The 14668-nt window shown below is 35.5% G+C and overlaps 1 protein-coding gene across 4 annotated transcripts in view; it reads left to right on the forward strand.

The window, feature by feature from the left end:
- Nucleotides 1–263: 263 nt before the first annotated feature.
- The window catches only part of LOC110803276 (protein FORGETTER 1), a 32014-nt gene continuing 17609 nt past the window's right edge, over nucleotides 264–14668 (forward strand). Inside the window, exons 1-14 of one of the 4 annotated variants that reach the window (XR_008928488.1) lie at nucleotides 264–926; nucleotides 3136–3201; nucleotides 3360–3533; nucleotides 3614–3744; nucleotides 4533–4609; nucleotides 7278–7462; nucleotides 7565–7642; nucleotides 8247–8379; nucleotides 10520–10580; nucleotides 10704–10785; nucleotides 13223–13351; nucleotides 13464–13607; nucleotides 13712–13811; nucleotides 13928–14062. Coding sequence is in view for 2 of the 4 variants with exons in the window: in XM_022008773.2 (XP_021864465.1) it covers nucleotides 441–926; nucleotides 3136–3201; nucleotides 3360–3533; nucleotides 3614–3744; nucleotides 4533–4609; nucleotides 7278–7462; nucleotides 7565–7642; nucleotides 8247–8379; nucleotides 10520–10580; nucleotides 10704–10785; nucleotides 13223–13351; nucleotides 13464–13607; nucleotides 13712–13811; nucleotides 13928–14062 (1981 nt within the window). In the remaining 2 variants the exon portion in view is untranslated. The remainder of the gene's footprint in view (nucleotides 927–3135; nucleotides 3202–3359; nucleotides 3534–3613; nucleotides 3745–4532; nucleotides 4610–7277; nucleotides 7463–7564; nucleotides 7643–8246; nucleotides 8380–10519; nucleotides 10581–10703; nucleotides 10786–13222; nucleotides 13352–13463; nucleotides 13608–13711; nucleotides 13812–13927; nucleotides 14063–14668) is intronic. The other 3 variants (XR_008928487.1, XM_022008773.2, XM_022008774.2) reach the window with 3 other exon arrangements.

A 14668-nucleotide genomic window follows, 5' to 3' on the forward strand; every position in this document is an offset into this window, starting at 1 on the left:
CACTACAGTCAAAGCGAAAAAAGTTTGATCAATGCCTATAAGTGGATCAAGGTTGTTTCTCGTCATTTATTTATGATTTGAAATTACCAACTTTTTTTTACAGTGGCAAAAAATACTAAATTTTATTTTGACAAATTGGTCAAAATTAAGTATTTGGACTGTGAGTCCACAATTGATTAACCTATCCATGCGCCTATGCGTGGCGCATGCGAACTTCCACTAACCCACGCACGCACACTCCCCTGCAAATCTTCAACAAAAGTCTGAGTGTTCGAGCAAGTGAGGCGACACAGGGCGCCAACCATTCTCCCAAAATGCCTTTGGCGCTCTAAACACCCAAAAACCTCCTCCCACACTTCCAACTTCCCGTTAACCAAAATTCCTCCACTTCCACCACCAAATCTCCACTCTCTCTCCAAAATTCCCACCCGAAATCCCCAATGTCACAGCCATCACTACCTCCTCCCATTCCCCCTACTCTCCCGGCGCCGCACAATGGTGGAGCTCTCGGCGGTGGAGCTCCTTGCCAGGTTCGATGCGCCGGTTGCCGCCTGATCTTAACTGTCGCTGCCGGTGTTGCTGAGTTTGTTTGCCCAACGTGCCGGTTACCTCAGATGCTTCCTCCTGAGCTATTGAAGAATTTCCGGCCTCCTCCTCCGATGCTCCCTCCTTTACCACCGCCAAACCCTAACCCTAACCCTAATTCGGTGGGGCCACTACCGCCGCCGCCTCCCACAGCTCCTGTCCAGGCGCAAGGCATCGATCCGAGTAAGATGCAGCTCCCCTGTGCTAACTGTAAGGCTATACTCAATGTCCCTCATGGCCTGTCTCGCTTCAAATGTCCTCAATGCGACATCGATCTTGCTGTCGATATCTCGAAAATGAAACAGTTTCTTCTTCCTCCTCCCGTCGAAGAAGTCAATGAGGTTCTTTTCTTCATTCTACTGTGTGTTATTGTTCTCTGTTTGTTGTTGGGAATTTTAGTTCATTCTGAGCTGGCTTATATAATTGATTGGATTCTGTGGAAGTATATTGAATTATGGGAGTTCAGTATGCTTGCTGCAATGTTCTGGTAGTTGATGTTCAGCTCTTATCCAGTGAAATTTTGAAACTTTAGCAGTTGGTTATTTGACATTTCTGTGGAAATTATTCTATGTTTGGAACACCTTTGTGCGTAAGTGCGTAACCTGGGGAGCAGACTCAATAGTAGATAACGTCTTTCTCATCAGTGGAAAGTACGTGAAGTGTTTGGATAGTGTGGCTGCATTTCCATAAAAAGAGGATACACCATATCCTTGGAGATATTTTTCCATGTCTGGAACACCTTTATGCGTAATACAAAGAGCCCAATCGATACTAAAGACAACTTCTTTGGTTCACCTTATGTTTTTATTTGTTTCCAGTTGCTTTATTGAGGTTCACCTTATGTTTTTATTTGTTTTTGTTTGCGCTGTTGAGGTACATGTAATGTATGTTGAGCCATCGTCAAAGTACTACTTTAGAATAACCCGCAATTAATTTCTCTGCTTTTTGCTACGATCGCCTTTGGATGAAGAATTTGGCATTGGACTGATTAGGAAAATTAAGCATGGTCATTGTACCTTATTGGGGGTTATAGGATGCCCATAAGCGGTAAGTTGCAATCAGTGAATATCAAAGTATTTAAGTAACTTCATAAAGAATAATTTATTCCAGTGTCTTCAATTTATGAATTATAAAGACTTACTCCTCCACTTTAAAAAAATTTCACCAAAAAATATTCAATGCCTCATATTTATATTTTTCAAAAGCATCCCCCCTGCCCTTAGTTTGTGGTAGAAGTATGCATTTCAACAGGTTTGACATCAGCCGTTGATGTGTGCTCTCAGTAAGTATTTTCTTGGAAGCTCTTTAATCTTTGTAGTATATGAAACTTTGCCTCTATCTTTGGTAGAGAATTATTTTCTGCTGCAGTGGAGTATAAATTGTCATTCATATTCAATATTGGTGTTGACTTTCCATCTATATCTTCTTGTGCAAACTCTCTTTAGTATCCCTACTTTTATTTCTGATATCATATCCTTATAGTTTGGCTTCACATCAGGACATTTGTTTTCTTCTAGAATGCCAATTTATCAATATGATGTTACTTTTCTACTGCACTTGGAGTCTTATCCGGTGTGGAAATATCTCATGGTTACCTAGGCCAGGACATTCTCTGTTCTTCACTTTCAGTTTCTTTATGTTGTCTTTGTGAACAGCTCCATTTTTTAAGTAAAATCTAATCTAAGCTTCTGAGTTCCTGTCTCCTTGAGTTTTATTTTAAAATATTTTTTTAATTTGTATTTTGATATTGGCACTGCCTCCTTAGTTGATGCCCCTCTCTACTCTTGCTCTTGTGTGTGTGATTTTTGATTGAAAGTTTCCGTTCTATGACTAAACAACTTTCCCAGGTCGCAGTTTAGTTAGTTGAGCAAAAATAACATAATCTTAAGCTTGCATCAAAGGAGCAAGTCTTTGAGAGAAAAAAAAATGATGCCGAAATAAGTTTTTGCACCAATTACAACATATGATGCCGATATAAGTCTCTTTGCCTTTTTTTAATTGTGGTTTTTGAAATCATCAGAGGTGTCAAGGTGATTTTTTAAGTTTCGTTGTTTCGGATTGCTAGTGTTCTTTTGTTAACTCAACGTGACATTTAGTTTTCTAACTTATGTGTGCTTTGGGAGGCTTCAGTTTGGAAATGAGCCTTTTGCCTATCCTTAGGTATTTTTTGGCTGGATTGAGTGTCTTTTCTTTTATTGATTTCTTTAAGAAATTCTTTGTCCTCTGTTGGTATTTTCCTGTGTACTAAATGTTCCCTCCATCCAATTATTTTCACCTTGAATGCAGTGCACAATGTTATGATTTGTAATTTTCAAAGCGGGCATTCTAAGAGGAGTAATATATTTCATCATGTAAAATATCTTTATAAGTGGCAAAAGTACATGTTTCTAAGATCCGATATGCTTGTTCTTTTATTTTCCCTTTTTAGGGTTGCTGACAGCTCTGGGAAATTGGGAATGTTGTTTTATGCCTTCAAAATCTCTATTATATATACATTTTGATCATTCTGCTGAAAGATTCAGTAAATATATTGTCTGTTTATGTTTTCAGGTAGCTATTGAAGTTGAACAGGAGGAAGGTGAAGGTGGAACAGTAGGGGAGACATTTACTGACTATGTGAGTGCCATGTTGTGAATATTGAATAATATAAATAATGACTTCATCTTGAATTAATTTTTCTAATTGCATTTATCCCATGCAGCGTCTTTTTGCTCAGGCTTTCTTCAACTTGAAACCTTTAAAAATATATTAACTTGAGCATGTTAAATGTGCAGCGCCCTCCTAAATTATCGATAGGCCCTCCTCACCCTGACCCTATTGTGGAGACGTCGTCCTTATCAGCAGTACAACCACCTGAACCTACTTATGATTTAGAGATTAAAGAGGAAATTGTTCAGTCAAATGCGTTGTCTTGTTTACAGCTTGAAACACTGGTCTACGCTTCTCAGGTTGTTTTTTTACTAGTTTTATATAAGTCATGTCTGTAATTTGCACCTTCGCTGATCTGAAAATTTTAGTTCTTCAACAGAGACATTTGCAGCATCTTCCAAATGGTGAGAGAGCAGGATTCTTCGTTGGAGATGGTGCTGGTGTGGGCAAAGGTCGTACTATTGCAGGCTTAATATGGGAGAATTGGCATCATAGAAGGATGAAAGCATTGTAAGTTCAAGGTTGATGTAAAATATATGGTAATTTAGTTTTGTTTTTTGGGCGTTTTATACGGGAAGGGAGATACATTTTCTCTTTTTCTTTATTTAGTTTATTTTATTTTGTAGAAGGATGTGCAGTATCTAAAACGGATTATATCATGTAGTAGATTCAACTATTTAATGAAATTTATTTTGAAGACAATTGGAAATATCATACTCGAGCACTGCTCTAATATATATATTTTTTACTATGGGCACTGATCAGTGTTCCTGCATCTTTTTCAAGGTACAGGCATCCAAGATCTGTGCTTTATTTTAATTTCCAAGAATAAATTGATTTGTATGGTTTGGCCAAATTGATACTGGAGCATATGCTTCAACATTGTAATCCTAATAGTAAAGGAAACCCTTACTATGGGAAAGAAGAAAAACTGCACAAAGAGGGAAAAACAAACTCCACATAAGCAGGATACTATGTTGGGAGCTTTAAAAAATCAAATTCATTAGAAATAAACAAAGCAGTCAAATCAAGGGGTTTTTAACAAAATTTGTTGAGATTTTGGGAGAAGAGAGAGAAAGATAGAAGAAGGAGGCTAGAGTTTCCTGTGTTTTGTGTAGCGTTCTTGCTTTGAAAACATGTGACGGGGTTGGGGACTAATTACCGTAACATATACCTTTCTTCTCACGTGCTGTTCTGTTGCAAATGTTTTACTTCTTAGTTTCTAATTTGCTTTTAGAAGAAACTATCATATTCTACTTATGTCCTGTATTTGTTTCCTCTCAATTGATTGTATGTAGGTGGATATCTGTTGGTTCAGACTTGAAGTTTGATGCGCGAAGAGACTTGGACGACGTAGGTGCAACAGCTATCGAAGGTATACTTTCCAAAATAGTTCTGCCGGAGTCTCCATTGTCATAAATATGCAAAACAGGTCCCATCTGAAATAGGTGAAAAAACAATATCAGTTAGATAAATAAAATATACATTTCTACTATGCAAGTATGCTTGTGACATAGTTACATGAAGCGTTTCTTTTTTTGAATAATTAGATTGGGTCCATTTATGGTCAAGCTTTACGGATTGTTTTTGGATGCGTCTGCCCACTTATATCTTGGCATGAGGGTAGTCCTACAATTTCCTTATGCTACAGTTATTGTCTGAAACCAATACTAGTCAGTCTACACTAATATATAATTTAAGGTCTGGGCCTATTTGTAGGCCACATTTTCTCTCTATATTTAAAAATTTCATTCTGAAGTCTCCTTCCTCCCTAATAGAAAAAAGAGACTGGAGAGAGTAGGGGTAAGACAAACAAGGAGAGCCTTCAGTGATGATTGTATGATAAAAAATTGGTAATAGGTAAAAATGAATAGAATAAGACAGGGAAACAAGAAGTTGGAAAAATGTCACTCCATCCGTCTTAATATTTTTGCCCCATGGGAAATTCAACTTTTCATGAGAACACAGGTAGATGTTTTTACCATGGGGCAAATACATGTCAGACTTTTGATTTAGTCATATCAATACACTAGCTTTTGTAACATGTACTAGAAGTAGGAACCTGTATCTTATATTTTGAACTCATTAAAAACATTGATCTTTTATGAAAGGATATGACTTTTGGGAATACCAAAATGAAAGAGGAATACTGTCTACGGATAAGGGATTGTAAGGAATACATTTGAAAAACCAATGACAACTGTAGAATGACATGGTCAAAGGTCAAAAGAGGAAAGCAACAATACCTCTAACTAATTCTCCCTTCGTCCTCAAAGATTGCCCCATTGTAGAAATGTTTCTCTTTTAAATTTTGGTTAGGTGGAGTTGATAAGAGAGAAATTGGTGGGACCGAAAGCAGTGTTTGTGAGAGACAAGTTGTGGTCCCTTGTAGCCATTTATGGTATAGGGCAAACATAAAGGGACAAACCAAAAAGGAAATTGGGGCTGTCTTTAATGGACACAGGGAGTTTACACGTGTCAATATCTTCATCCCACTATTTAACCAAACCCTAATGTTTTGGTCTATGTAGATGTGATGGGTTTTGAGCAACCTCTGTATTTATCATTACAACATTGCAGTATAATGTTGAAGAAAATGCTTGATTTTTGGGTGTGGTTTCCAATGTTTGAGACAGCTTTGCAGAATAGGAAACTGAATTTGTTGGCTCTCTTGTGTTCTGTCACTTGTTTTTCCCCTTGTTTATTCAGATCTCTCACCTTTGCTCGTTCTACCTCTCAACTTCTCCACTGTAATATCAATCTAAGCTTGTTTTAGCTGTAAGGGAAAGTACATTTCCCCTGCCACATTTCCATGGCATTTCTATGGGAATTGATGCTAGTTTTGTGAAGCATATGCGTGTAGTAAAATTTGAATAATAGTGAATCCAGAATAGTGCAAATAAGATGAGGAATTGTCTATTTCTAAGTGATTGCTGCTAGCTTTAGGAGGGAAAGCAATCTAGTGATAGTGCAAATAGGAATTTGTTACCGGATTTGAACGGGAAAAAGGAGGAGAAATTGGGGTATGAGTACTTGAGTTGTGACAAAAAAGCAGAAATGAGAATGTTTGGTAGAGCTATATTTTATCAGATAAAGTAAAATTTTGATGTATAAGAATGATAAAATCATCATTAAGAATTTAGCTAATCTATTGCATTTTTGGTCTACCTTTGGATCCTGGACTCATTCAGTTAGAACGAGCGTTCGCTATTGTTCAAATATGTAGCATGGTTGTTGGAAATTTTTTCTTCGGTATTTGAAAATTTGAGCTTCCAGTAAACCGAGCTTTATCTACATGGACACATCTGATGTCGTAACAGTTATACACTTTAATTGAATATAGATACTTGGGCATTCGACTTTATCCACGTTCGGTGCTCTAACTGACAATTCTCAGGAGTGCGAGCAATGCAGCAACATTTTGGGTATTATATATTTTGCCATACACAAGGGATTGCCGGTCTTTCAGATTTACATCGCTATTCATTCTATTAACATGATTTATTTCAACTATCAACTACAGTATGTATCTTGATCAGAGAAGCTATGTTGGTGATAATATGAACTTATTAACTTCCTGACTTCTAACATCTTTAGGCATTACAAAGGGATTTTGGAAATACTAGAATGAGTACGAAGACGTATTAAATGTGTCTTAGGTGAGAAACGTTATATTTATTGTAGTTGAGAAAGGTTAAGGTACAGATCTTATTGTCTAATTGATTTAGAAATACAACAAAAGAACAGTTTCGACCCATAAGTTGGCCGAAAAGAGGCCCGGATAAAATTGAATATTTTCACTACCTGAAGGACACTATACAAAAATGACTTCTAAACAACATCCTAATTGAAGTTTCCTAAGCTTGCACCAGTTCCTTTACTTTCCTCCTTACAACCCTATAGACAACATTCTAATTTAAGTTTTCTAACCTTATGTCAGTACCTTACCCTTTCTCACCTTATAGGAAGGGGAGGGAAGAACCTTTAAATGAATGGTGGATCTTTGAACATGCTTAGCAATAAACTTTTGCATATTTTTGCAGTCCATGCTCTGAATAAGCTGCCTTATGGAAAGCTTGATTCGAAATCTGTTGGAATCAGAGAAGGTGTTATGTTTTCAACTTATAGTAGTCTTATTGCATCTTCGGAAAAGGGGAAGTCTCGATTGAGCCAACTTGTTCAGTGGTGTGGCGGAAGAGATTTTGATGGTCTTGTCATATTTGACGAGGTATCAGTTTATCTTCCTTGCCTAGATATGGAATTTAGGTTATTGGTACTACTACAGCTTTTAACATCAAAGTTTTTTTTCCTTTTTCTTTTTCTATAACAGTGCCACAAAGCTAAAAATTTGGTTCCTGAAGCTGGTGGGCAGGCTACACGTACGGGTGAAGCAGTTCTAGAACTTCAGGTGCGTTCTTTGAGTTGAAAATAAGATTGCTACTCCAGTTGTTAATTTCCTTTTACCACTTTCTGCCGCACTGGTTATTGCTATGTTGTACTGTCATCGCTAATTTTTTGTTTTTAAGGTTAGAGAATGATTTTGACGGGAATTGCTTTGGACTCGATGTGTTTTTAACTTTTTATTTTATTTTAATTTTCGTCATCTGTCAGGCTGTTTTTAATGTGTTGTCCCACATTAGTATATTACTTAAACCTTAAGGGTAAAAAATATTTGGAGCAAAATGCTTCATTATGAGTGTAATTTGCTTGTTTATTTTGTTGTTGCTTTGTAGACAAGCAACAAATTATTATTGTGTTGTGCGCTGGTTAGCTTCTTATGCGTCATGCATTATAAACTCCTTGAGGTCGTTTTGCACCTTTTCAGCTCTAGAGAGTCTTCAATTGTATTTCTTTCTTTCTTAATTAAACGTTATTCTCTTATGTAGATGAAGTGCATAAAGTTTTGCCAACGTGTTGTACCTGACTTGGTTCAGTGATGAGCAGTCACTCTGTTAATTCTTTCCTAATGTATGTGGATATTTTAACTATGATATATTATTTGAATATAACAGGATAAACTTCCTGAAGCACGTGTAGTATACTGTTCAGCTACTGGTGCATCCGAGCCACGTAATATGGGTTACATGGTTCGTCTTGGTCTGTGGGGCAATGGAACATCTTTCATGAATTTCAAGGATTTTTTAGGTTGGTATTATCTCACTTTAAACTGATTCTTGTTTTTCACGATGAGTTGGCAGTAGCTAGGATCTTTGTGTTACATAGTATATTTGTATAGATGCTCAATGAACTCAATAATGCTAAAACTTCTTTTCCTGATAAGAGTTACATTGTTTAAATTGGTTTTTCTGGTTTCTGTATTTAGTTTTGTCACAGATGACAGTCCTTTTTTTTCTTTAATGGTTTTGTTGATGAACATTCCAAAATCATTAAGATGTTTAGGGAGTTTGGGTTTTGAGATGAAGGCCCTATTATTTTGGACTTGATTTCAGTTTACACATTTCAATATTAATCTTGTTTTATTATTTTGTTTATTATTGTGATGCTGCCAAGTATTATTATTATAGTTATTTCATTCTTGATATTGTATTACTATCGTGTTTTGACTGTTTTCTTTTATTAGTCCTACTTGGAATCTTATACTTATTCACAATTGAAGAGAATATTTTGAATTCCTTCTAATATATATATACTTGAGAACATATTCTAGTGATATTTTGTTTCATTCGTCTCAATATACACAATATGAACTTTTATTTATAATATTATTTATACTCCTAATATGTATTTGGAAATATTTAAGTTTAAATATTGCAATGGAAACCGTACAAATAGCAAATAAAACTATTACGAAGTAAAAGAAAACAGATGGAGTATTTTTTTTATTGTGATTATAATTTTTGGCACATTATTATTATTATTATTATTATTATATTATTTCTATTATTACTAAACATCTTATAATTATTATTTATTGATGTCGTTAACATTTTCACTAATTCGGTAATTGGACGGGCGCAAGTAAATTGCAATTTCCTTCCAAATCACATCCTTAAGTGAATGGTGTCGAGCAAGGTACATGGTTAAGTACTTGTGTGTTAATAACTTGATCAATATTTAGTAAGAAATAAATTACTGTAATCTAGTTCGACAGAAAAAATACATGATAAATGGAAGACAAACTAATACAACATATCCTCAAAGGTTGACTTATACTACGTATAATACTTTAGGAGGATTAGGGAATTTTAGATATTTACGGTGGAATGTTTTTTTCCTTCTGAGGAAAGAGTAAGGGCATTTGGATATTTTAGGTGGCATTTGGGGATTGAACAAATTACATTTTAAGGGGTGGTTTGGTTGACAATAGGAAGTAGAACTTCCTAGGAAGAAGCTTTTCCCATGTATAAGCATTTCCTAGGAATTGAGTGATGTTGTTTTGTTAAACATAGGAAGTAAATTATTTCTACATAGGTGAACCTTGGTAAGCAACGTCCTAGGAAGTGAGACTTCCCATGTTTTTGTCAACCAAAATACTATAATCTTCCATTTCCTAGGCAAGTCATAGTTCCCATGCTTTTTTCATGCCAACCAAAAATCACCTAAAAGAGTCGATAAAAAAAGTAAGGGCATTACTTATTAGTTACTATGTATTATTTATTTATTAATTACGTGTTTATTATTTTATTTCAATTTAGTTCATATGATTCGTTCTTAAAGGACATGGCTTAGTTAAGGGAGGCTTTCTGTTACTTTGGACCCTTCCTTTCTCGATTGTTTGCTTCGCTTGCTAGGATTGTGACCCAAAACTTGACCTCTTACATTTTTAGACAAGCTTCTTTGAATTTTTGTAGTGTTATACGTGGAGATGTGAATCGCCAAACTTGTTTTTGGGGTAAGCTTAACCACTCCAAGAGCTTAATACTAATATCTATTGTTCAAGTCAAGTGCTTTGGCATTGATTCAACCATCCCTTTTTGAATTTTAAGATATGATTATGATAGATTGAGGACTTGGTGAAATTTTTCTTCAATTTTTTTTGGAATGGGTCACTTTTGATTTTTATAGAGTGTATGCGGGCAGTTGACACGATGCGGCGTCCCTATTATTGTGATTCTTTATATTCTTCCAACCCCCTTCCCCAACAAAATAGATACCAAGACATGCAAGGGTACAAGTTATAAGCAAATATCTTGCATATTATTTAGTTTTCTTTGGTAGGGCTTTGTTGGTGTCTAAAAAGTTGTATGTCGCTTTGTAGTCTATCATATTTGTAATTGCGTCCGAGTTTGGAGGTATCATTGTTTCTTATGCTATGCATTTGTAGGTGCACTAGAAAAAGGTGGAGTTGGAGCTTTAGAACTTGTTGCCATGGACATGAAAGCTAGGTATAGTCTCTTGTAATTTTGTACTGTATATAGGAATCCACAATTGGAACGGTTCAATTGATCAAGATGCGGTAGTGTATTTATCATGCAAATGATGTTGACACTGGCTCTTTTTACCATCAGGGGGATGTTTGTTTGTCGAACTCTTAGCTATAAAGGGGCGGAGTTTGATGTTGTCGAGGCACCATTGGATCCTAAGATGATGGTATGGAAAATTGTTATTATTCAGTAACTTGGTGATTCTAAATTGATTTATTTCTTGTATTATTCAGTAAATTGATTTATAATATATATACATTTTTCTCTTATCTTACTTTCATTAATTCCACTTTCTCTTCCTTGTTTTTTCTTTTTTTAATTCCTGCTCCTTTCTGGCTTGATTTGGTGACAATGACGATCTCCTACGACGATTCATGTTAGCCGACCCCAAATCATTTTGGGACTAAGGCTTTGTTGTTGTTGTTGTTGTTGTTATATTCCTTTGCTATCTCGTGCTTTAATTTTGTGCACGAGACTTTTGTAGCTTAATTATTGGAGTTAATTGATATGGTTGAAAAGTGGTCTACATTTGGGATTATTAACATTTAAACTTCCTCATTTTTTAATGTTGAGATTATTTACAGTTTATTTTGGTAGTCAAGTCTATTTTTGTTGGATAAACAATTTTTGAGATTGTTATTCAGAGAAAGTGGTTAAAAAAAAATCAGAAGATACATAATTTAAAATCAAAACGTAATTCACAATTTATTGCAAAAAACTGCTGATATATTAAAAAAATCCCATAAAAATACTATTAAATTGAAAAAAACAATCATGAATAGGTTTAAGAAAAAGAAGAATGAAGGAGAGAGAGAAAGAAGAAATAAAAAAGTAAAGAGAGAAAGAATGGTAAAAGAAGATGCGCCTCCAGAGTGCGCCTCGACTTGGTGAGTTGGTGACTTTGACTCTTGGTGAGCACATTGAGCAAGTGTTAAAGAGAGGAAGAGTTGTTCTTCTTACTCGGCCTTAGATATGAATTTTGGTTTTTGCCTTTTTAATTTCCCCCCTTTTTCTTGGGCAGAAATTTCAATGTACCTGAGAATGGTGGTTACCATTATTCCCGTATCAGAAACATCCACTAAGGCCCCGTTTGGTAGGGTGTAAAACGTTTTCAATGCAAAATGATTTTCCATGGAAAACATTTTCAAAGGGAAAACACAATTCCAAACTAGTTTTCCTTTTGGTTCCTTAAAGGAAAATGAGAGAAGATGGTGAAAATTGAGAGGAAAGGAGAGGGAGGTAAGAAGGAAAGGTGGAAAAGTGGTTTCCCTCCCTTTCAAATGGAAAAGGTTTTTCCACCCTTGAGGGAGTTATGGAAAATTGGCCTTCATCCCTTGCCAAACCAAACAACGTAAAATGATTGAAAAGGGGAAAATTATTTTCCACGAAAACGTTTTACATCCTACCAAACGGAGCCTAATTTGAGTAGCGTACTCGTTTTGGTTGACCGTACCCACTAATTTAAAGATGTGCAAGGGGTCATCCCAGGTGACTTTGTCCCCATCCCGATGCGTTAAGAAAACGGCCAAACCTAGAGTTACCTATGCTTCATAGCTTTTAAGTTGCGAATGTGTGACTTGAAGTGTATGTATTCAAACTTTCGAACACTTGGTAAAATTACGGTGAGAGAATCTTCATGTTTCCAAGTTTCATAGTTTTGTGTTGGCAAATAAGTTTTTCAATCTTGAAAGTGAGGATGAATCGATATGTCTTTGAAAACTTCGATAGAAGAATGGACAACTATACATTTGGATAATTGGATGAGAAACATCAGCAGCATTCTTAGATTACAGGTGGGAGGCAGAAGGTGCATACCTTTTCTTCTTCTCAGTCCCTTTTAATCTTCTCTAGTTTGCGGATATGGATTGAGCCAAAACCTTTGCGGGGGGGGGGGGGGATTAGGATTTAGAAACTAGACTCCAGGGAGTTAAAAAAACATGCTTTATGTGTTTCAACAACAACAAATCCATATCTTATTCCAAATTTTACAAACAGTGTTCTGTTTGCTATTTCATACTCCCTCTAACCATGTTTACTTGACATCTTTCCTAAACCCTTCCGTACTTGACACTTCTCTTTCTTTCCTTAAATGGCATGAGCCCACTATTTATTTAGTGTTTCTCTCTCTTAACTTTAGAACCACTATGCACTAACAATATTAAAAAAAAAATCTCCACTACCCATTAAATACAATAAAAAAACTCCAATTACAAACTAACTACAATTTAAAAAAAACCCAATATCCACCAACTATAATAAAATAATACCCCACTACCAACTATCATATAATGAAATATTAAGTCAATAAAATTCCCTAAAACTATGTGCTCGTCAAAATGTGTCAAGTAAGCGGGGACGGAGGGAGTATAAAGTTTAGCATAAATGAATAAAATCTTTATAAATGAGAATATGTTAATATTTTTTATTTTAAATAATAGCAGGCAGTTGGTTGTATGTTTATGTACAGTTTATTTTTGTCTAGGTCAGTTTTCTCCTTAATAATCCTACTGTAGCAATCTTTAGTCTTTCCTTGTTCATAAGGCCCATGATTGTCTTGGGATATAGATAGCCTAAACTTGTTTTTGCTCATTAAATTATTGCAGGACATATATAAAAAGGCAGCTGAGTTTTGGGCTGAATTGCGTGTAGAGTTACTAACAGCAAGTGCATTTCATACTGAAGAGAAACCAACTTCTAGTCAGCTATGGCGATTATATTGGGCCAGCCATCAGGTCTTGGAAGCAATCTATTCTTTTTGTGGTTTGATAGCTTCCTCAAGGATTTTGTTTTTATTATTGACATATTTAATATTCTGCTTATATGGTGAATATTTGGCAACTGTAGCGATTCTTTAGACATCTGTGCATGTCAGCTAAAGTCCCTACAGTTGTAAACCTTTCTAAGCAAGCATTGAAGGAGAATAAATGTGTGGTCGTTGGCCTTCAGAGCACAGGAGAGGCACGCACTGAGGAGGCTGTTTCGAAATATGTTAGTTTTGTTGCATGGCAAAATTTTCTTTGTTATTGTTGATTATTTGATAATGATTGTTGATTATTTGATCTTATTGTCTTTCTGTACTCTTTCTTAAATAGGGCGTTGAACTCGATGACTTTGTATCTGGGCCACGTGAGCTGCTACTCAAATTTGTTGAAGAAAACTATCCTTTGCCTGAAAAGCCTGAACCTCTTCCAGGTATTTGATGTACATTGCTATTGTTTGTTGGTTTTTCTTTTCTTTTTTCTTTAGTGTTGTTTTGTTATTTTTCCTTGTTGAGAGGTAGTATTTGATTCTGCAATAAATATTTTTAGCAGAAGATGAAGGTGTGACGGAACTTCCAGGGAAGAGACACTCAGCTGACCCTGATGTTTCATTCAAAGGGCGAGTGAGAAAAGCTGCCAAATGGAAAGCTGAAAGTGACGAAGAAAGTTTTGGTGAATCTGAATGTGAGCTTTTAAACTTAATGCTTTGAGTTTAAACTTTAAATTTTTGTACTGAGTATAGTTACTTAATAACTAATCGACCCCTTCTCATGCTTTGACCTGCTCATCACGATGACACTTTTTCAAAAAATTTAAATTTAAATGCAAAATTGTAGTATTTACTGTGTAAACTGCTTATGGATTCAGTAATAGTTGTATTTTTCTGTGTTTACAGCTGCATGCTTTTTTAATTTTTATTGTGAGCTTGTGCTGCCAGAAATTTCTAAGAAAGTTCCTTATTGAATTACTGGTGTGACTGTCATGGTACTTCTTTCTGTTAAGCAATTGCATAAATTTTTTCATTCTATTGGTTTATGTTGATAGAATGTTTAAATCTGCGGATCTTTGTAGTGATGGTTTCCCAAAGACCATTTAAAATCCACCATTTTCAATTTATGGCCTAATAGCAGCTTTGGAAAGAAACAGAAGTGTCTGCAAATGGTACTTCACCTTGGTGTCATTCAAAGGATCTCAAGGGGTGTGAAACTTTGAACTCTTTTTTTTTCTTTGTTAAAGTGAGATATCTGTGGCAATTCGTGAATGCATATTCTTGTTTACAGTCTCCGTACG

The sequence above is a fragment of the Spinacia oleracea genome, chromosome 1 (genome assembly GCF_020520425.1).
Source record: "Spinacia oleracea cultivar Varoflay chromosome 1, BTI_SOV_V1, whole genome shotgun sequence".
NCBI lineage: Eukaryota > Viridiplantae > Streptophyta > Magnoliopsida > Caryophyllales > Amaranthaceae > Spinacia > Spinacia oleracea.